The 23,044-nt window shown below is 39.9% G+C and overlaps 1 protein-coding gene across 1 annotated transcript in view; it reads left to right on the forward strand.

The window, feature by feature from the left end:
- Positions 1-1,759: 1,759 nt before the first annotated feature.
- LOC104591254 (uncharacterized) overlaps positions 1,760-23,044 on the forward strand; it is a 59,537-nt gene continuing 38,252 nt past the window's right edge. The window contains exons 1-2 of the mRNA XM_010250063.3: positions 1,760-2,334; positions 20,644-20,876. Of these exons, the coding sequence (XP_010248365.1) occupies positions 2,155-2,334; positions 20,644-20,876 (413 nt within the window). The 5' untranslated portion in view covers positions 1,760-2,154. The remainder of the gene's footprint in view (positions 2,335-20,643; positions 20,877-23,044) is intronic.

A 23,044-nucleotide genomic window follows, 5' to 3' on the forward strand; every position in this document is an offset into this window, starting at 1 on the left:
TTCGGTGCTCCGTCTTTTGGTAGTTAGATCTTTTGTGAACCAAAGGGGAGTAGACCAAAAATCGGTCTGTCCGGCTTATAAATAACCGAAAGACTGCGTGGAAAGGCATTCCAAACGGGCCCTTAAACAAGCAAATCTATTGGAAGCCTAAGCCACCCATAACTAAGCTTAGTTCAGCTAATGGAGACAATGTTTGTTACAAGGTTTTTAAACCGGACCAGACAAGGGGTCGTTCTAGGGTCTGGTTCCTATGTCAACTGGTTCGACCATCCATTCCAAACGGATGGCCTACTTTAACAAAATAAAAAATAGAAAAATAACAAAAAAACATTGTCCAGGTTAGTGATTCATTGACCAAATTACTGGTTTTTAGCCAAAAAATAGTTTTGGAGTGAAACAGAGACCTATTCCCAATTTTTCTGATGCCATTTGGGTACTTGCACAAAGATTACTACCCCAAGGCCTACTTTTTTTTTTTTTTTTTTGTTTTTGTCTCCCCCTTTTTTAGTATTACATACTATACATTATGGGGGGGGGGGGTTGTGGATGCAAATTACTTAATGACCAATTGATCATGCTCTCATGACGTTTCTATCATGATTATACCTGTTTATGAGCCAGGCTTGAGTTTAGCTTTTGCCAAAGTTTGAATGGGGCCTGGCCCGAAGTTCGAGCCTAACATAGTGTAAGGGCCTGTTTGTTTCCTCTTAACTCTCATCTCTTAAGATAGATCTTTTAACTTTAAGAGAAAAATGGTTGTTCGTTTCCTCTTATCTTTTAAAGTGTAATCACACAACCTTTTGTTTTTCAATGATACTCCTGAAAAGACAAACAAAAACTCTCATATATGGGGCCAAAATAGATATTTGATAATTTTCAGAATTCAAAACAACATTATCTGCATTTAAAATTCATAGGAAAGAAAAGTTCACCAATACCAATATACCTTTTAATATAATTATTACACTTTCAAATGTCATACTTAGAGCAAACGAATAGGCCATGAGCCTTGGCCACAAACATGTCTAATCATGATAGGATATAATCACAATATGATTCCTAGAAAAATTAACCTAATATGGATTAACACTTTTTAGTTGTGTGGCCAATGACGATGTATATGAAACCCACGATGAGGGGTTGAATGTTTGTGAGTATTTTATGACTGTTGTGGAGTATCATTATAGTGGATATTCCACAGCATGTTCAAACAGTTATTGGGTTCGGCTAAACCTATCTCCATATAATCATCCTCAAAAACAATAGATTACATATAACCACCATACTTAAGAGGGAGTAACAGTTAGCCCCCAAAGTTTTGTTTTGCGACAAATAGATTCTAGCACTTTGCCCCCAACCTACAGGTTAATAGTGAAATTAAAACTAAAGTAAATTATTAAATTATTCATTGACTGCCACTAACAAATATCAAAATTATGAAAATAATCAATTTAAAGCTTAAAGCGTTTTCAAAGAATTGATGAATGATGAATCAGAAAAATGTGAGAATTAGGATATCGAAATGATATAATAAAATAATATAGAGATAGTTTGGCTTTGGGTTTTAAAAATGATTTCGACAGCGACTCCAAACAAGATTTAAAAAGTAATTTTGCAGGATATCGAAAAAAAAAGTTGCAAGAACCGTCCATCTCCCAAACGGCAAATCTATGACAAGGGTCTTTCTAGATTTTGAAAAGTAAAGGGTAGTTTTTAGGTAATAATAGTCAAGAACCAGAGCCAGATTGCTAAATCGTCGCTCCGAAGTGATCGCTCGCAGGCAGTCAACATCTTGCTAACAGTAACGGAAAATGTATGAAGGTCGTGTGGATCGCTTGTCCTCTATCATCAAGGACAAAAAATACCCTTCAGAGTACTGTACAGTAGAGGTTCAATAGCGGTACGTCCTACTTCCCTCATAAACGGCTAAACCGCGCCTTTTCATTGCTTACCTCTCCGAGAACAAAAACGCGTTTGGTTCTTGCTCAAAGAACATTCTTTGATTCCTAAATATCATTTTTTCCCATCTTTAAATGGTACCCAATTCGCAAAATTTACGGATTATTGTTCTTCCTACTTTGATCTGCTCTACAATCTATTCCTTTATCAAAAAATTATACTTCCGACCATCTGGGCATTGTTAATTCTACCTTAATGTTTACTCTCTTTCTGGGTTTTCTTCTGGGGGCGTTGACGGTTATCGTCGTCGAAGTTCTGGGTTTCCTTCACATCCTGGATCGATTGGCCCGGAAAAAAGAAGTCGGGCGGAGGAAATCCCTATCAGATGGTGACCTCGATTCTGAACAGTCTATTGCCTTCGCTTACAACAAGCAGGTTAGCTTCCAAGACATTCGGTTAGGTTTCTGTCCATCTTGTGCAATCTTTTTTTGGATTACTTTCTGTCTTTGTTTGTGGGTATCAAGAGACTTCTTGATGGCTTTAATTGAGTTTTGATGCTAATTCTTGGCTTGCTTTGAATTAATTAACTGTTTACATTTCTTGGCATCTTGTATACATAGTTTGGTCCAGAGAAAAGATGCGTAGAAACACTATAAACAAGTAAACGATTATGAATCCACGGTATCCGTAAAATCCCAGGCCTTATGAAAATAATAAATTTGGACTAATCTTTGAAGCAGGAGAGAGTGATCAACATGATATTGGGGAAACTAAAAGCTTCTTATGGTGTTTAATCTGTTGCTCTTTCTCGGTAAAAGGTTGCTCTGTATTAAAACCTTTAGTTTAGTGGTCCAAACTTAGCCTATTGAGCTATTATCCAAGCAAATAAAACTTCCCACTATTAAATTTACTATTAACAATTTTATTCTTGTTTATCACACTTATTTTTGTTTAATATGATAAATATACAATATTAGAGATGTATCCAAATGTCTTCTACATCTTTTTTTGTATTTTTTTTATACTTTTGTTTGTTTTCATCCTTTTTAATTTTTATTATCATTTAATTATAACAAGGATTTACACATTTAACCTAAAAGGTTGAATTGTTGACTTGCTACCAAATAGGAAAACAACTCGTTTTGGGTTGATTTTAAATTTGTATTTTATTTCTATCATCAATAAAAATAATTATTCTTTGACACACTTATTTTTCTTATATGGTAAATCAGTATAAGAGTCGATGAAAAATGGGAGTTAATACCCTAAATATGAGACTTAATGAGAGGGAGTTGAATGAGGAGAAATGTAGTAATTAAAATTACATTTTATGCCCTCACAATTGGAGAGACCAAATTCAAAAATAGGGGTATTCTAGTCAAGAGTGAGATTCAATGAATGTTACTGGGAGTTGATACCTTGAATACAAGACTTGATGAGAATGATTTGAATGAGGAGAAAAGTGGTTGTTCAAATTGCATTTCTGTCTTTACAATGAGGGACCAAATTAAAAAATGGGGTATTTTAGTCAAACAAAAAATTCCTCACTCTCATTTAAACTTTTAATAGCAGTATAGATGGGGTCTAAATTTTCTATTCATAAATGTTGTTCATTTGGTTTAATGTCTCAACTAAATATTTTTTATTAAAATACAAATTAGCCCCCATGATAGCTCAAGATCAAGGGGTAAATTCTGTCCAATGAAAATTCCAGAAAATAAGACCCATTCACACTTTTATAAGTAGTACAGATATAGATGTAAGATCCAAAATCAAGTGCACTATTTCTTTGGTGTCAATACGAAACTTAGCCATGAAATAAATGGAAATGTGACAAAATGTGATATGTTCTGGTGGGATTTTAAATTCTTGCATGTTGGATTCAAGTCTGGTTGCCATCAGAAGTGACAAATTGTGGAACCCCAAAGAAGAAAGATGATTCAAGTTCGGTTTCCACCAGAAATGGGCAGGTTAAACTAAGGGTCCTTTTGGAATCGGAATCCGATTCCCATTCCTGGTGGAATGGTGTTCTCCCATTTGAGAGAATGGCCGTTTCATTCCCCTTCCTTGGGAACGAGAATCCCATTCTAGTCGATTCTGATTTTGATTCCCTTTTGAACCAAACAGGCAGGAGGAATAGACCATTTCTGATTCTGATTTCAAGGATTTCGAGTCCAATTCCAATTCTGACTGTGAACGGTGAACCAAACAGACCCTAAATCTTGACCAATGTTCAATGGGAAATCTAGGTCCATCTTGGGGGGGGGGGTTGTTATTAGGGATGCCAAGGAGAATATAGTCAATTTGGATCCCACTGGAGAAGGAAATTCTCTGCATCCAGAAATCCTGTCTATCTGCAAGTTTAAAGATTGATGTTGCTGCAGGTTGGAATGATCTTATTGTTCAAGGGGACAATGGTGTGGTTATTGGTTGGTTGATGACAACTAATGCAGGTGCATGGACTTTAATCTGCCAGATTCAAGAAGCAATCTCTTATGGAGAAGGGTTAGGCAAGGCCTCTCTTGATTAGGAAACATCAGTCAAGTGGCTGAATTGTACGTTTTTCCCCTCTTGTTTTTGCTGTTATCAGTCAGCTTATGCTGAATATTTGTTCCCTCTCTTAAAACACCATCAGGAGTGAGGGTCTGCATTTACATTTTTCGGTAGTAAGGCTCTTTGGTGCAAAATCAGGTACAATGCAAAATCAGGTCACAGGGTGAAATTTTGGGAAGACACTTGGTGGGGAGACACTCCCTCATCCCAAACCTACCCTAGAATTTATAATGCCTTCAACTTCAAAAACAAATTAATTGCTGAAATTGTGACTGTTGGCCTCGTTCACGTCTCAATAAGTCATTTATTTACCTAGGTAAATGCACTTATTCGGGCAAGTGTTTCTTGGAAACCACTTACCTGGATAAGTGCACTTATCAGTGTTCTTTCCCCAGGTAAAGTTGTACAATAACCGTTTTATCCAAAACAATGACATTATTGAAGGGACAATATTGTCTCTTCACATATTAGCAATTTTTTGTGCGGAGGGGTAAGTGATTTACCCAAGTCTCAAGAGGGTATTACTTGCCCTGGTAAATGAGCCACTCAGGAATCATTCTTTTCCATGGGACCCACTAATACTGAAATACGATTGCGAGTTTATTTCTTTTTTGTGGGAGTGGGACCCACCAACTTACCTGCCCCCACTTCCTGGAAAACGAACAAGGACTTAATGAGTTGGGGCTGGGTTGGAACTTGGGCTTAAGGAGATCCTTGAAAGACCATGAATTGAGTGAGTGAGTTCCTTTTTGTGAGATTATTACTTTTGGGTTCTGATTGAGAGACTTTGGGTACCCAATGTTAATGGTCTCTTCTTCTACATCTCATTCTTCCAAACCTTTCAGCCTCTACCTGAAACAACCCTGTTGAGCGCAAGAGAAGAGAGGAGAGGAGGAAGAGAGGAAGAGAGGAGAGGAGAGGCGAGAGGACTGAAGGCCCCAAAAGAATCTGCAGGCGTGTGCAGTAGATATTATTTATACTAGTCTAGTCGTACAACATAAATATGGGGAAATTACAACAGTACCCTTGCGGTACTAAACCTGTGTACAATAACACCTGTCAACACTCCCCCTCAAGTTGGAGCATAGATATCAATCATGCCCAACTTGTCACAAAGATCATGATGTCTGGAATGGTTTAGCCCCTTTGTAAAGATGTCTGCAAGTTGGTTCTCAGAGCTGACATAGGGAGTACACACTTCGCCTGTGATGACTTTCTCTCTAATAAAATGCTCGTCAACTTCAATGTGTTTTGTTCTATCATGTAGCACTGGATTGGCAACAATGCTTATAGCTGCTTTGTTATCACAGAATAGAGTCATAGGTTTGTCCACTAGGAAACCCAACTCACTCAACGGATTCTTTATCCACATGCCTTCAGCTACCCCGTGGGCCATAGCACGATATTCAGCTTCAGCACTGGATCTAGCCACCACGTTTTGCTTTTTACTCCTCCATGTAACAAGGTTCCTTCCTATAAAGGTGCAGTAGCCACTAGTAGACTTTCTGTCACTTTGAGATCCAGCCCAATCTGCATCTGTATAAACTTCAACTTTCAAATGCCCGTGCTTTTGAAATAACAAGCTAGCGCCTGGAAACTTCTTTAAATATCGAAGGATTCTCTCTGCTGCTTCAAGATGAGAGGACCTAGGTGCATGCATGAACTGACTGAGGACACCAACAGCATATGCAATGTCTGGACGAGTCATAGAAAGGTATAACAATCTCCCTACAAGCCTTTAAAACTGTTTCACATCCTTGAGAAGTTCACCTTGGCTGTCACCTAATTTATGGTTGGGGTCAATGGGAGAGTCAACTGGCTTCACCCCCATCTTTCCAGTGTTCTGAAGTAAATCTATGACATATTTCCTTTGAGAAATGAAGATACCCCTCTTTGATTGGGCAACTTCAATTCCAAGGAAGTATCTGGCAGGTCCTAGATCCTTCACTTCAAACTGAGTGGCAAGAAAAAACTTCAACCTCTGAATTTCATCATTCCAGTCACCAATAACAATTATGTCATCCACATATACAATTAAGGCAACAATTTTACCTTCTCCTCTTTTCACAAATAGTGTGTGATCTGATTGACATTGCTTGTATCCTTTCTGCTGAACCGAAACATGGAATCTGTTGAACCAAGCTCTTGGTGATTGTTTCAGCTCGTATAAAGACTTCTTCAACTTGCACACTTTCTTATTCATTTCCTTGAGCCAGAAAACCAGGGGGTTGAATCATGTAAACTTCCTCTTCAAGGTCACCATTCAAGAATGCATTCTTGATGTCAAGCTGATGTAGATCCCAATCCATATTAGCAGCAAGAGAGAAAAGAACTCTAATGGAGTTCATCTTGGCAACATGGGCAAAAGTTTCTGCATAATCAACTCTGTACACTTGACTAAACCCCTTTGCCACTAAGTGAGCTTTATACCTCTCCACCGTTCCATCAGCCCTATGCTTGACAGTGAATACTCATTTACATCCAACTGGAACCTTTCCCTTAGGAAGATCAACAAGTTCCCATGTGCCATTTTTATGTAGGGCATTAATTTCTTCCTTCATGGCATTTGTCCATTCAGGAACTGAAAGAGCTTCTGCCACATTCTTGGGGATAGGGACACTGTCAATAGAGGTAAGGAAAGCACGAAATGAGGGTGAAATGTTCTCATAGGAAACAAAGTTGGAAATGGGATGTTTAGTGGTGCACAATCTAACACCTTTCCTGTGAGCAATAGGAAGGTCAAGGTCATTAGCAGCAGAGGAATCATTTTCAATAGAATTAGGAACATCCTTGGGAGCCAAGTTACCTGAGTGAGTATGATCCTCCCCCGAGGAGTTTGGTGGCACTAGAGGTACAGCTTCCGGATTTTCCACATCTCTTGAATTTGGTTGGCCTTTGCGACGACAAGAAAAGACACGAAACGGCGGAGGATCACGAAGAGAAGGGAGCGAAACCAGTTTCTCCTCATGCCTACACTCTCCCTGAGGAGAAACAGGATAAAAAGGCTCATCTTCAAAGAAAGAAACATCCATGGAGACATAGAATTTCCGAGAAACAAGATCAAAACAACGGTACCCCTTTTGAGTGAAGGAGTAACCAAGAAATATGCAAGGGATAGCACGAGAATCCAATTTCCCACGGGTGGGAGACAGATTTTGGACAAAGCACCGACAACCAAATACACGAGGAGGAATAGAAAGAAGGGGAGTCTTAGGAAAGAGAAGCCGATGTGGGGCTTTGTACTCTAACCAACGAGAGGGCATACGGTTTATGAGGTAAGTAGAACAAAGAACAACTTCAAGCCAAAAACGTTTGGGGACATTCATATGAAGTAGTAAACCCCGAGCCACTTCAAGGAGATGTCGGTTCTTCCGTTCGGCCACACCATTTTGTTGTGGTGTGTGGGCACAAGAGCTTCGGTGAAGTGAACCACGCGAAGCAAAGAATTCAGTGAGATCACTATGAAAAAATTCTTTTGCATTGTCTGACTGAAAAATTTGGATTTTAGTCTAAAATTGAGTGAAGACCATCCGCTGGAAATCTTGAATGATTTTTGGTACTTCCTCCCTGGTTTGCATCGGATATACCCAAGTATATCTAGAATAATCATCAATGAGGGTAATGAAATACTTGTAGCCACTTTCAGATGGTAAAGTAACAGGGCCCCATACGTTAGAATGAACAATGTGAAAAGGAGATTCAGATTTACCATTTTTCTGAAGAAAATGAGTTCTACAATGTTTACTTAACTGACACGCTTGACAAGAAAAATCAGAAACAGACATTGACTTAAACAGTTCTAGGAATACAACTTTCAAAGACTTAAAAGACAAATGACCAAGACGACAATGCCATAAATAAACTTTACTCTTACAGGACTGACTCATAGACTCTGTAACATGAAGACCAGCCCTATTCTCTAGCATGTAAAGTCCATCAACCATACGTCCCCTACTAATCGTCTTCCCCGAGGCAAGATCCTGAATCACACAATGAGAAGGGAAAAAAGTCACAGAGCAATTTAAGGAATTGGTAACACTACTAACAGAGAACAAATTAATGGGAAATTTTGGAACATGAAGGACATCAGAAAGGGTAAGACCAAGAGGAAGAGAGAGGGTTCCTTGACCAGCTATGGAAGTGTATGATCCATCGGCTAGTCTCACATTGTCTCTTCTAAAAAGAATGTGATAGGTTTGAAAGTAAGAGGACGTACCGGTCATGTGTTTTGACGCTCCAAAATCAATGATCCATGGAAAGTCAGGGGTGTGAGAAGCAACATGGAAAGCTGCGGCAGGGTTACCTGATGTAGATGCAAATGAGGTTGAGGGAGGAGCATCCATCTGACGAATTGCTCTACCATAGAGCTCTAAATGGTCACGGAAGGAATTCATAATATCCTCCCTCGGGTCAGATTCAGTGAGATGTGTCTGAGTCACAGTAGAAATGGGGGGTTGATTCTCCCGAGTAACCATGTTGGCCATGTGGTGTTTCTTTGTACCTTGCTGTCCGGACTTCTTATTCACATCTGAACCTTGCTTCTTAGTCAGATCTTGAGCCCATTTTGGTTTCCCATGAAAATCCCAACAGGTATCTTTGGTGTGTCGGGGTTTCTGGCAATGAATGCACCACAATTTGTCCTTATCTTCTGTTTTTTTTCTAGAGATCTCCTTTCCTGGAAGAAGATCCCACACTAGTAGAGACACCCCCTTTTGCTGCCAACACAACTGCATCCCCACCAGGGCTGTTCATCAAATTCCTTCTGCTCTCTTCAGATTGTACAAGAGCATAGATTTCCTGAACTGATGGGAGATCCTTAGTGCTGAGAATCTGTACTCTGATAGATTCATACATAGGATTCAGACCATGTAAGAAGGCAAGCACTCTTTGCTGGGAGACAAGTTTCTTGTACATTTTGGCATCCTCATCACACTTCCAATCCACATTCTGGTAATGGTCCAACTCCTTTCAGACAGAAGTCAAGTCAGAGTAATATACTGATAAACATTTCTCCCCCTGTCTACAAGTAGATGATGCTGCCTGTAGTTGATAAATCTTGGCATAGTGTCGCAATTCTGAATACGTAGATTTTGCTTGTTCCCAGATCTCATTTGCAGTTTCAGCCCACATGAAATTTTTCCTTATTTGAGGTTGCATGGAGACCAAGAGCCAAGTCATAACCATACTGTTCTCCTGATTCCATCTATCATATTCAGTACTCCCAGAGGGTGGTTCTTTGATTCTCCCATTAATATAGCCTATCTTCCCCCTTGCAGTGATGTATAACTTGATCCCTCTTGACCACTCTAGGTAATTTAAACCATCAAGAGGGACAACAGCCATAGGAAAGGATAGGTCACCTCCACCCATTCCATTCAGCATTGAGGAAATTCCAGATGTGGCTGAATCTTCACTACCCATGATTTCGGGTTTAAGAAAAAAACAACAGCAATCAAAGAAGTACTGCCGTACAGGGCTGTTACAGAAACAGGTCCTTATGACCTTCAGTTCACAAAAGAAAGAACACTTGCTATCTCAGCACAGCAACAGGTCCTTCTGACCTACGGTTTCACTGGGAGCAAAGACTGAACACTGCTGTTGCAGTACTTGAACAGGTCTGTATGACCTACGATTTTACAGAGGTCAAATGACCCCCCTACAGAATGAAAAAAAATACAAGGTGAAGTTCACCACATACCTAATCGGCAGACTTGGTAGCCGAACAGTCAATCAATGAGATCAATACAACACCAACTCTTTGAACATCAGATGATAGCCTCTTTGTAAACCAGAACTTCCTCTACGAACCTCAGATGATAGCCTCTCTACAGTCGAACAGACAATGGATACAACTTCTGGGCTGGAAGATGAAAAGTCTCTATAACTAGAACCCTTTTTCTGGAAGATGAAAAAATCAGGCAGGCATCTTCTTGCATAAGGTCGAACTGAACACAACAAATTAGCAGTTCGATGGATACAGCACTGGGAGATGAAGAGACTATCTGCTCGACATTGACCACAACAGCTTTGCTTGACACCACCCTTCAGGCCTGGATGACTTGTTCTGATACCATGTTGAGCAAGAGCAAGAGAAGAGAGGAGAGGAGGAAGAGAGGAAGAGAGGAAGAGAGGAAGAGAGGAAGAGAGGAGAGGAGTTTGTCCATTTAAAGGAAATTGTTGCACAATAATGTTGGTAATTGGATGCTACAAATTGTTCAAATGCAATGCAATGTTTCCTATATTTGGATGACAAATGTTAGAATGTTAGAATGAAGTCTCTTTGTATGAGTGTTCGGCTGATAAGAGTTCTTATTAGCTCATACTTAAGTTTAAGTTATCTTGTAACTGGGCCTGTGTTAATGGGCCTAAGCGTGTTTAATGTTTTAAGTTAACTGGGTGTCCCATCACTAATCAGGGGCATTCCAGTAATTACTTGTATCATTGTACTACATTCAAATATAAATAATAACATGGTCGACTAGCTAGTACAGTTCGACATTCACAGCATATCAGTGGTGTTCTTCTCCTCTCCTCTACTTCGAGTACAGCTCTCAAGCTCACATGGTATCAAAGCACTAGCTTCTCTTTGGTTTCAGCAGGCGCACTAGCTTCTACTCTCTCTTCTCTTACTGTTCTTTCCATCTTCTTCCTTCTTCTTTTCTGGGTTGCTGAAAAAACTAGGGCTGTAAGAGAACAAAGCAGATTCGAACCTAGGGTTTCCCTTGGTTGTAGGGCTCAAGGGAGGTAAGGCCCAGAAGTGGATGTCCTACTAGGTTCTTTTTTCAGCAAATAGTAGCTATTTGGCTACTAAGAGAGGTCTGTATAGGACAGACCTAGTTGAGGACTGATTATCAGTCCTAGCCCTAGCCGAAAGGGGGAGAGCTTCTCCTCAACTGCAGCTTCGAAGCCCCAGCAAAACCAGCATAGCACAGTGGCAAACAGCTCCAAGTTCAGGTTGGTTTTCAGTCTGGAACCTCTCTCCACTGCTGTACCCGAACTGCTTCAGCTCAAGTGAAGATTACCTAGGGAGCTGCCTGCTCCAGATTGTCCAGCACTGTACCCGAATTACTCTAAGACTGAAGTCAGCATGTCCTCACTATCCGGAGAAGTTTCCTCCAGAGATAACAGACCTGCTGCAAGGTTCTCTAACTTGGAAAACCCTAATCTGCACAGTTTACAGATTACAAACGTGTTGCTGGATGAATATAGCTTCAGAGAGTGGTCCGTCTCAGCAAGGCTGTTCATTACTTCTCGTGATCTCACCGGCTATCTGGATGGAGACAAGAAAGAACTTGAAGTTGGCAGTCCTGAGCATGTCGTGTGGCGCAAGGAGAATGCCACAGTCATGTCTTGGTTGCTGGCCTCCATGACTCCTCGGGTGGCTAACTGTTCATCATTTCCCAACAGCCGCGAAGATTTGGGAGAAAGTATCCAAGACCTACGACCAGAAAAAGAACAATGCTAGAATCTACAGATTGAACCAAGATATTGCAGCTCTAAGGCAAGGAAACATGTCCGTGGCAACATATTTTGCAACCCTGGAAGGCCTTTGGGAAGAGCTTGATCATCACCTGATATTGGATTGGGAAAATGCCAGGGACAAGGAGAGACATGATAAGCAAATTGAAGAGAGCAGAACCTTCAAGTTTCTGGCTGGTCTAGACCCAGTATATGAGGGTATAAGGTCACAAATTCTAGGGAGAGATGAATTACCAGAGCTTCACCATGTTTATTACCTGGTGAGGAATGAAGAAGTTAGGAGAAGGGAGATGCAAGTTGACTCCCAGACACAGTCAACTGGACTATCTGGAGAACATTCAGCCCTAGTCTCCACTAAGGGAAATAGATATCTAGACAAGAAGTCCCTCAAGTGTACCCATTGTGGTGGTGAGAAACACACAAAGGAGAAATGTGGGTCTTGTATCCTCATCTGAAGCTAGCTGCTTTGAGAAAGGACAAAAGGCAACATAAGGGTCACACAACAAGTGGGAATCTTGCCACCAACAACAGTAGTGACAACTCACAGAGTACTCCGACAGTGTCCTCTTCCTCCATAGGGCAGGCTGTCGACTCCTCTGGACCAAGTACTTTGGGCTTCACAGCTAGTGAGGTAGAGGTTCTCAGCCGGGCATTAGCCCGTTTGAAGAACAATTCTTTAGCTTCCACCTCTCTTGCCAAATCTGGTACAGTCTTTGCATTTAGTGCAACTAGTTCCATTAATTCCACCTCTTGGGTGATTGATTCCGGAGCCACTGACCATATGACACATATGTCCTCCTTATTCTCTTCATATCATTTGTTGTCTGGCCAGGATAAGATGAGAGTGACTGATGGGTCTCTCTCCACCATCTCTGGAAAGGGGGTGGTTGACCTAAGCAAGGATCTCTCTCTTAAATCAGTCCTACATGTTCCTAGTCTTACCTCAAATCTTTTGTTTGTTTCAAAGCTTACAAAAAATTTGAACTGCAGTATAACTTTTTTTCCTTCTCATTGTGTCTTCCAGGACAGATTGACGAAGAGAACGATAGGGAGTGGTCATGAGTATGGGGGCCTCTACTATTTTGATGCAGACATCGGCTCAGCCCTACAAGATTTTGCTACTACTAGTCCGGAAAGTGTGGAGTCAATAACTAGGCTGCACCTGTGGCATGCTAGGCTAGGTCATGTGTCTTTCTCTTCTTTAGCAATGTTGTTTTCTGAATTGTTTAAGGGAATTCCAAGTCAAAGTTTAATTTGTGACGTGTGTCAAATGTCAAAACAATGTAGAACAATGTATCCACTTTCTAGTAATGAAATTCGAGCTTCTTTTGATTTGGTTCATTCTGATGTTTGGGGACCTTCACCCATTGTTTCCATTGATGGCTTCCGTTACTTTATCAGTTTTATTGACTATTATTCTCGGTGCACTTGGATTTATTTGTTAAAAGGACGTGATGAAGTGCCACGGGTAACTATGGTTTTTTGCAAGATGATTGAAACACAATTTGATAAGAAGATTAAGCAATTCCAGTCAGACAATGCGGCTGAATACTTTGAAAGATCTTTGAACTCATTCATGGAAGATGCAGGCATGTTACACCAATCATCCTGTGCTAACACTCCTCAGCAAAATGGGGTTGCTGAGTGCAAGAACAGGCACCTATTGGAGACAGCTCGAGCCCTACTATTCCAGCACAAAGTGCCCAAGCAATATTGGTCTCAAGCTATACTCACTGCATCATACCTGATAAATTGGATGCCATCTAAGGTATTGGGTATGAAGATTCCTTTCTCTGTTTTGTGTCCCACTCTTCTAGAATTTCCTCTTCCCCCACGGGTTTTTGGCTGTACATGCTTCATACATGTGAAGGATCCAAAGAAAACCAAGCTGGATTCCAAGGCTACGAAGGGAATATTTTTGGGGTACTCTCGTACACAAAAGGGGTACAAGTGTTATGATCCTGTCTCCAAGAAAAAGTATGTCACCAGAGATGTAGTCTTTTTTGAGTCTCAACCCTATTTCCAGTATTCTCAGAATCCTCTTCAGGGGGAGACTAGTGGGTTGGAAGAGGATTCTCATTCTCCCTTCTTTTTTGTTCCCCTTTCATCACCTTCCACTACTCCTAGCTGTGACATTCCGGGTCAACCTAGTGAGGCTCCCACTGTGCCAGTTACTTCTCCTGATACAACAGATGCTCCTGAGGGTTCCAGTAGGCAAGAGAAAGAGATACTTACATACAACAGAAGGAAGAAGGGCCCTCAACCTCATGATTGCAACCAGTTGAATTCAGATCAATCTGTCTCTGCAATCCAAGGTAATCCTGACTCACTCACTTCGGATTTGGATCTTCCTATTGCTCTCCGTAAGCCTGTTCGTTCTTGTACCACCCGACATCCCATAGCTGATTTTGTTTCTTACTCACACTTATCTCCTGCCTATCACTCCTTTGTGTCTGCTCTTTCCTCTGTATGTGTCCCTTCCAGGTACTCAGAGGCGACATCTGATCCAAGGTGGAAAGAAGCCATGAATGAAGAGATGAAAGCCCTAATGAAAGCAAGAACATGGGAATTGGTGGACCTGCCAGAGGGGAAAGGCACTGTTGGGTGCAAGTGGGTATTCACAGTAAAGCACAGGGAAGATGGGTCAATCGAGAGGTACAAGGCCAGACTTGTGGCAAAGGGATTTACACAAAAGGAAGGAATTGACTACAAAGAAACCTTTGCCCCAGTAGCAAAGCTCAATACAATCTGGGTTCTACTGTCACTAGCAGCAAATTTCTCTTGGGAACTCCATCAGCTAGATGTGAAGAATGCATTCCTAAATGGTGATCTTCATGAAGAGGTATTCATGGAACCCCCACCAGGCTATGATGTTGGAAAGAAGGTGTGTAAACTAAGGAAAGCATTATATGGTTTGAAGCAGTCTCCCTGGGCATGGTTCGAGAGACTTTGTATGGCCATGAAGAAAGTGGGGTACACTCAGAGCAGTGCAGATCATACATTGTTTACAAGGAGACAGGATGACAAACTTACGACACTCATTGTTTATGTGGATGATATGGTGATTACCGGAAATGACGTGGAAGAGATGAAGAGGCTGAAGGAGTTCTTAGCTTCAGAATTTGAGATCAAAGATCTGAGAAATCTGAGATATTTTCTTGGGATTGAAGTTGCTAGATCAAGAGAAGGAATCTACATATGTCAGGGGAAATATGTGCTAGATCTCCTAGAGGAAACAGGCATGATGGGGTGCAGGCCAATATACACTCCAATAGAACCGAACCATGGACTACAAGAATCAATGGGTGAGGAATACTGTGATAAAGAGAGGTACCAAAAATTGGTAGGAAAGCTGATATAGATATACTTATCCCTTACTCGGCCAGACATTGCCTATGTAGTGCATGTTGTTAGTCAATTCATGCACTCACCAAAGATCCCTCATATGAGAGCAGTGGAAAGAATTCTCAGGTACTTGAAGACTTGCCCAGGGAAATGAATTCTATTCAGGAAAAACAACAGACTTGAAATTGAAGCCTACACTGATGCAGATTGGGCTGGGTCTATTGGAGACAAAAAATCAACCTCAGGTTACTGTACATTCTTGGGAGGAAACCTAGTCACATGGCGCAGTAAGAAGCAGAATGTTGTGGCTAGATCAAGTGCAGAAGCAGAATACCGAGCTATGGCACACGGGGTTGCTGAACTCTTATGGATCAGAACTCTTCTTAATGAGCTTGGTTTTAAGGCTGAGGGTCCTCTCAGGCTGTATTGTGATAATAAAGCTGCTATCAACATTGCCAACCATCCCGTACAACATGACAGGACAAAACATATTGTAATTGATCGACACTTTGTTAGAGAGAGAATTGTCTCGGGAGAGCTCTGTGTGCCTTATACTCCATCAGAGATGCAAATTGCAGATGTATTGACTAAAGGGCTGGCAACATCAAAGTTCAGGGACATACTTGGCAAGCTAAACATGATTGATATCCATGCTTAGCTTGAGGGGGAGTGTTAGAATGAAGTCTCTTTGTACGAGTGTTCGGCTGATAAGAGTTCTTATTAGCCCATACTTAAGTTTAAGTTATCTTGTAATTGGGCCTGTGTTAATGGGCCTAAGCCTGTTTAATGTTTTAAGTTAACTGGGTGTCCCATCACTAATCAGGGGCATTCCAGTAATTACTTGTATCATTGTACTACATTCAAATATAAATAATAGCATGGTCGACTGGGTAGTACAGTTCGACATTCACAGCATATCAGTGGTGTTCTTCTCCTCTCCTCTACTTCGAGTACAACTCTCAAGCTCACAACAAACATTTCCACTGACACTGGCGTTTTAAATCTTGGTTCTCTTATAAAACAAAGAGTGGGTGCCACCATTCTATTCTTGTGGCTCTTATCTTTCTTGTCTTTGTTCTCTACTCACTTCATTTGTAAGAATATATGGTTTGATGCTTTATAGGTGGAAGCTATTTCTGAGCAGTTAGCACCTTGCTCAAATCTCTGGGCATTTTGGTTTTAGTTCTGAATGCACTTAAGAGACAATTTGTTAAATTAAACTTGTATCTTGTTAAATTAATTACAAACCAAGGTTCAAAATTTCGCAATGTATCAGACCATATCAGCCGATACGTATCGTTCCGGTATGAATCCGATACACGGAATGCATATAAATCATATGTAGCATTCCTTTTCGTATGTATTAGTCTGTACGGGCTGTTTCGAGTCTGTATCAGCCAATACGGTTCCAAAACAGTCCGATACAGCTTGATACGAGTCCCCTTCTCTCATTAATTTCATTAAATTATATTTAGGGCCAAATTACCCCTCATTAATTTTATATTCTACTCCTATATTTAAGTGCAATCTCTCTCATTAATTAGTTAATTACTCTTGTAATTAATGCATAATTTTAAATTTGAATTTCAATTTTAGCGCCTAATTGGAATTCTCTTCTCATTAATTTCGTTAGTTAATAACCCTCTTTCTCATTATTTCGTTTTGTTAGTATAAAACTACAAACTTAGCAATAGTAAGATTCGAACCTTGGACATTAGGCTTTAAAAACTAGAGGTTCACCACTAAGCCACACCCATTTGCTTGCTATAGGTTTATGCATTTTTATTTTTAAGTAAATTTTCTCTTTTTCTTAGTGTATGCTTATCAATAAATGTTAGAATTAATTATTAAAATTTATGTATTAATAAATATTGAGATAAATTATATTGATTATTTTAAAACTAATATATATCAATATACATTTTAGTTTTTTTTTCACGTTTTAGTTATTCCATCATTTGTCAATAGTTACTAAATGTGTCCCAATATCTCAAATTTTATATAGACCATTAAATTACAAGTTTTTTACTTTTAAATAACTATTTACAATCATATAAAACTTGTAACTATCATTATTAATATATTTTTAGGATTTATTTGAGTTTTTTAGCATATTTATGCGTATCTTGATTTTTCGTCTGTATCCATACGTATCCAAAGCGTATCCCTATGCGTTTCTTAAAATTATCATTCCGATACACCTTACGTTTCCGATACTTTAAACCTTCCCATCTTTTTCCTGTCGGTGTTTAAAATCCCAGTGAAGGTTGTTAATAGATTGGAGAAGCTAATGAGAGATTTTCTGTGGGAGTCGGGAGAGGAGAAGAGGGATCATAGAGTTAGTTGGGAGATAGTGTGTAGGGGTAAGACTTGTGGTGGTTTGGGGCTTGGGAGTATTAGGAGAAGGAATATGACTCTGTTGGGAAAGTGGTTGTGGAGGTTCCCTATGGAGAAGGAGAAGCTATGGGCTAGAATAGTGGCAAGTATACATGGGGTGGAGCACAATGGATGGGACGCTGGAATCAGAGCTAGGACCACAAGCAATTCTCCTTTGAAAGCCATTCATGACCTGCTACCAGTTTTCTCCCCTAATATCAGGTATGATTTGAATTCCAATAACTCCATAAAATTTTGGGAACAAACCTGGGTGGGGAGTTTTCCTCTAAAGGATCAGTTTCCTTCTTTGTATGCTCTTTCTGATTTGAAAAATGAGCCAATCTTGTCTTTCACCACCCCGTCCTTTTTTACTTCTGGGATTGGGTGGAACTTGGGTCTAAGAAGGGATTTGAGGGACTCAGACTTTGACAGTATTTCGAGCCTTATTGCACTTCTTGATAACGTTGTCTTAGACCCCACTAGGGCGGATTCTAGAATTTGGACACCTACCCCCAATGGCATCTTTTCTTGTGCTTTTTTCTTCAAAGTCTTAAGTCAGTCCACCAGTCCTACTTTCCCCCCTTTCCCTGTTGATGAGGTTTGGTGCAGAGCAATACTTCCTAGGGTTGGTAGTTTTTGTTGGGAAGCCTATCTAGAAAGAATCAACACTGGTGATCTACTCCAAAAAAAGAGACCCAATACTTGCTTGTCACCTCAGTGGTGTGTTCTTTGCAAAGCGGATGGGGAGACTGGTTTTCACCTACTGGTGTCTTGCCATTTTGCGAGGTCAATTTGGGATTTGGCTTTCTCCCTATTTGGATGTAGATGGAATCCTCCATCAGACGTCCAGGGCCTTTTTTCCCCTTCTTTTTTCAGGTGGCGGATAAAAAGGGGAAGGACTATGTGGAGAGGACTAAGGGCTGTAATATGTTGGACACTTTGGGAAGAAAGAAACTCCAGGATATTCTCAGAAGCTGAGAGAGGAGCAGCAGATCTGAGGGCTATCATACATATTAGGGCTGTACAGTGGCTGAAATCTTTGGAGCTATTCACAGATTACACTGTGGATGACATGTTGAGGAAGTGGGGTGAAATTGCAAATTGCACACAGACCAAGTCAGTAATGAGTGTGGCTTGGACCCCTCCACCTGGTGGATTCTTGAAATTAAACTTTGATGGGTGTAGTAGGGGAAATCCGGGACAATCGGGGATTGGGGGTGTTTTTAGGGATGAAAATGGGGTCATTTCTGCCATGTTCTCAGGCGCAATTGGAGTGGGTGACTCCCTTAGAGCCGAGATCTTTGCAGTTATGGAAGGAGTCCGGAAAGCTAAGGAGTTGAACATCTGGAAACTCATAATTGAAGGGGATTCAGAGGTGGTGATAGGGTGGCTGATTAAAGATCACAATGGCTTATGGAAGTACAACAATGAGAGGAGGAAATTCAAGTGGCTGGTGCGGGAGATGGAAGTTAAGACATGTTGGGTTAAAAGATCGGCTAATTCCCTAGTTGACGGTTTAGCTAAACAAGGGGCAGAAAGGGATTCACTGTTTTGGGCTAAGCTGTAACTTAAGTGTTTTTTTCTTTTTTTCCTTTTCTTGAGGTTCTTTGTTGCTCTTGGAAGATAAGTGTGTTTGTCTTCCTCTTGTAAATCTTCTATTGATGATTTAATGAAAGTGTTATTGATCAAAAAAAAAAAAAGGAGAAAGCATAAAGAAAGAGAAAGGAGAAAGAAACTCCAAGGGACCTAGAATCACTCTTAGGGTTTATAGGAACCACTCCATGCAACAAACTTGCAAGGAGCTCTAAAGAAATCTTCATTAGGCTCAAAAAGGAAGACTTGTGTGGCCCGGAATGCTGTTCATTATATTTAGCAAAATGCCACTTCTTGTCTTGTGCATCAAGAAACATAACTTTCCACCTATTAATGCAATTAAAAGATAAATCCTACTGAAGTAGAAAAACAAGATGCCTTGGGCCAGGCCCACATGGTACTTGTTAAAATGATAAAAATGCCACTGATCAGATCAGTCCAATTCCCAAGAATCTATTTCATGCCAGATTGGAACCTATTTGTTGGCCTTCTTCTTACAAGAATTGGTCTTATAAGGCCTGGACTGATTCCCATCAGATTTAAATCTGAAATAGAGAAGGAGAAGAAAGTTTGAACCTTTAAAAGAAAGAGAGAGGTGCTTGAATGTCAACATGTGCACATGTTGACATCCAAATTCATTGGTCTGGATTTTACATGGCTCTCAATGCATGCTTGAAGCATAAGGTCATAAATTTTGACTTCATACTTTTGGCTTCCAATGTGCTTCTTCTCTTACAAAAATGCTTCAGAAAATAGTTGCTCGCCAAACTCCGAAACACATTTTTGCTGCTCAAAGCAAAAGCTTATAAAAAACAACCTTAATGTAAAGAAACCAGAAATTACTAAAAGTAATAATTTGTGATTTTATTATGAATAGTAATTATTGGAATTACTGTAAAAGTCTGAAATTTTACTACAAATGGTAATTAAAAAACCCTATTCCTAAGATACCAAGAAACTAAAAATACCAAAATTTGACAACTCAAAAATTACAAATTGCCATTGGTTCAACAATATGAAGAATCTTGATTTCCTATTTCAAGAATTCTTTCCCATGTGCATCACTTTTACTGATATTTGGATTATTTTTGTACTCTTGGATTTGTTAGTAGATGGCTGAGCTAAAATTGTTGGGCTTAACACTCAAGGCTGAGTTCAATTGAGTTGGACATTTAGTAGTTCTTTTTCATCTTCTCTCTTTGATGTAGGTATCCGTGGAACCATGTAAATCCTTGAGTTTCATATATATGATATTTGGTTTTGTTCTAGTTATTTTCTTTCCATTTTTGTAGTTCCATCAAACCTATGATTGTGTTCCCTCATGACAATGTTTACCATTTCCGAAGGATTGGAATCCTTCTAAAAATGAAACCTGACTTGTGCATGCTTTTATCTCAGGGGGTTGTTTGGGTATTAGAATCAGAAAGGGTTTCAAAGCTTTGGCCTGAGGAGAAAGTGCTGAGGGAGCAAAAAAACAAGGAGATCTTGGAAGTTTCCCCTGTAAAAAAACATGCTAAAATTAAAAACCGGTCACTTGTCTTGACAGATCCAGATGGTTCTCAGGCAACTATTCAGCTTGTGGGTTGCATAGTTCTAGCTGTTTCTGGCTCAAATCTATCCTCAAAAAAGTGGTAAGTTTCTTGGCATAAATACTTGATTTTTTGGCCTAACTATATGTATATCAATTACTTGTTGGCCTTTTTACATAATACTTTTTCTATGAATATACATTACATAAAAAAGGAATGCATGCCATATATACATTAAATTAGTGTAAAATAATATCATATCATACTTCCCAAAGTTTGTATCTAGTGTACCGGTGGTGGATACAAGACTTTCTTGGTATGACACCCAATCCTGGATTGACACTTCTAGATATATTTTATAGCATTAATGCTTTAAAAATATGTAAAGTGGTGTGTTTAATAAACCATACAACTAAACGGTCTATATATGTTAGAAAGTAAATTACATTTGGCAAGACATAGCCTTGAGAAATGACACTTAGAACTAGACATAAAAGTATGATATAAGCATTAAGCATATTATATAGGAAACCCGTACTCATATCCTTGTTGTTATTCTGTATCTTGGCACCATAGGTGTGCATGTCTGTTCAAGAGTTTGGTAATATGAATCTCTTTGCTTTTTTATGGCATAGTACACACCCAAGGGTGTTGGACCGATCGTCTAATTTATCTCATTTAGAAGATAGTCTTGGTAAAAACTTGACCAGATAGTCTTGTTCTGGTACAATGTAAAACCGGTATCATGCCAAATTCTAGCACATGGTTTTCTAACACCAAAATTCACTCTGGTGGAAGGGCGGCCACCAAAAATTTATTAGATGAAATCAAAAGAGAGACCTAGGAGGGGGAGGGACGTAAATACCTTACTCCTTTAGAAAAGCTATACAATCCAAAACCTCCTCTAGCTGCCAAGGAAATTATTTCCATCTAATAATAGGTATCGCAACACCATCCTCTTGAACTGCTTGTCTAATAGAAATGGGGCAGTGTTGAAGCTTTGAAGCCACTGAACGTTATTGAGGTCGCATGCCATCTTAGCAAGGATATAAACAACTTGGTTTCCTTCCCTATATATGTGGGAGAAATCACAACACATGACACCAATTAAATTTGGAAAGAGGAAGCTTGGGAAAGAGGATGATTACTATGGAAAGGAGTGAGGGCAGCTTTGGACGAAGAAAAAGTGGAGTGGTGCTGGTCGTGTTACTGAAACAGAACAGTCATTATTACTGATTGAAATGGAGTGGTGCTGGTTGAGGTGAGTTAGACAGGGAAGATGGGTGAGAGGTTGAAGGTTCTTAACACTGTCAGAATTGTTAGAAGTAGTTAACAGGGGCAGTATTGTCTTTTTCATGTTATTCTTTCTCTCTTATATCTGCTATGATTTTCTTAAGGGTATTATAGTCATTTCAGCCTTAGTAGAATGTTAATACAACCTGGGTCGACAGTATGGAGAAGTAAACAGATTTCTCCTTTCTAGTCTTCCCTCTTTTCTTCTCCTTTTCTTCTCTTTCCCTTCCCTTTCTCTTCTTATCTTCTTTTCTTTCTTTCTTCTATTCTTTTCTTCACTTTTTCTTACTTTATTAAAGTTGGAACATGGTATCAGAGCCTTGAAGTCGACTGTACTGTTCGCGGCACTGTTCACGTCCCAACTTTTTGTGCCCTAGGAATAGAGAATATTCTGTTTGTTGGAAAGGAAAAGGACTTAAGAGGACTGATAACCCACTTGGAAAAGAGGCTTTAATGCCTCAAATTGCAGTGTTGTGTGAGTTGGTGGTGTTTTTCTAAAAGCCCTCTATTCGGCAGTTCGAAGAGGGCACCTTTGTGATGTAGGTGCTCTTCAATGTGTGGTGATTTTGTAGTGGTTTGTGTTTTGGTGACACCTTGTGGTAAGTATGTGATATGACCCAGAAATTTGACACACAGTTCACCGACTCACAGCAGAATCCAAATCACTAGTACATCAACAGAGAACTGATATTCATTCAGAAGAAAAGAAGATCACTTACAGTAGGTCGGTTCTTCGAGAGACCACCGGCTCTTATAAATGCCCCGCTGGCCAACTTATAAATGCCCCACACTCTTCTTATTCCCAACTAACAAGCTATAAATGCTACTCTTCTTATTCCCAACTGGCAGGCTATAAATGCTACTCTTCTTATTCCCATCTAACAAGCTATAAATGTTACAAAACTCTCCTTATTCCCTCCAGCCATAAGTTCCCCCATGTTCAATTATTTCCCCCCTTGGTCGAAAGCTGACCTTTC

This window comes from Nelumbo nucifera, chromosome 3 (genome assembly GCF_055504915.1).
Source record: "Nelumbo nucifera cultivar China Antique chromosome 3, China Antique-T2T, whole genome shotgun sequence".
NCBI lineage: Eukaryota > Viridiplantae > Streptophyta > Magnoliopsida > Proteales > Nelumbonaceae > Nelumbo > Nelumbo nucifera.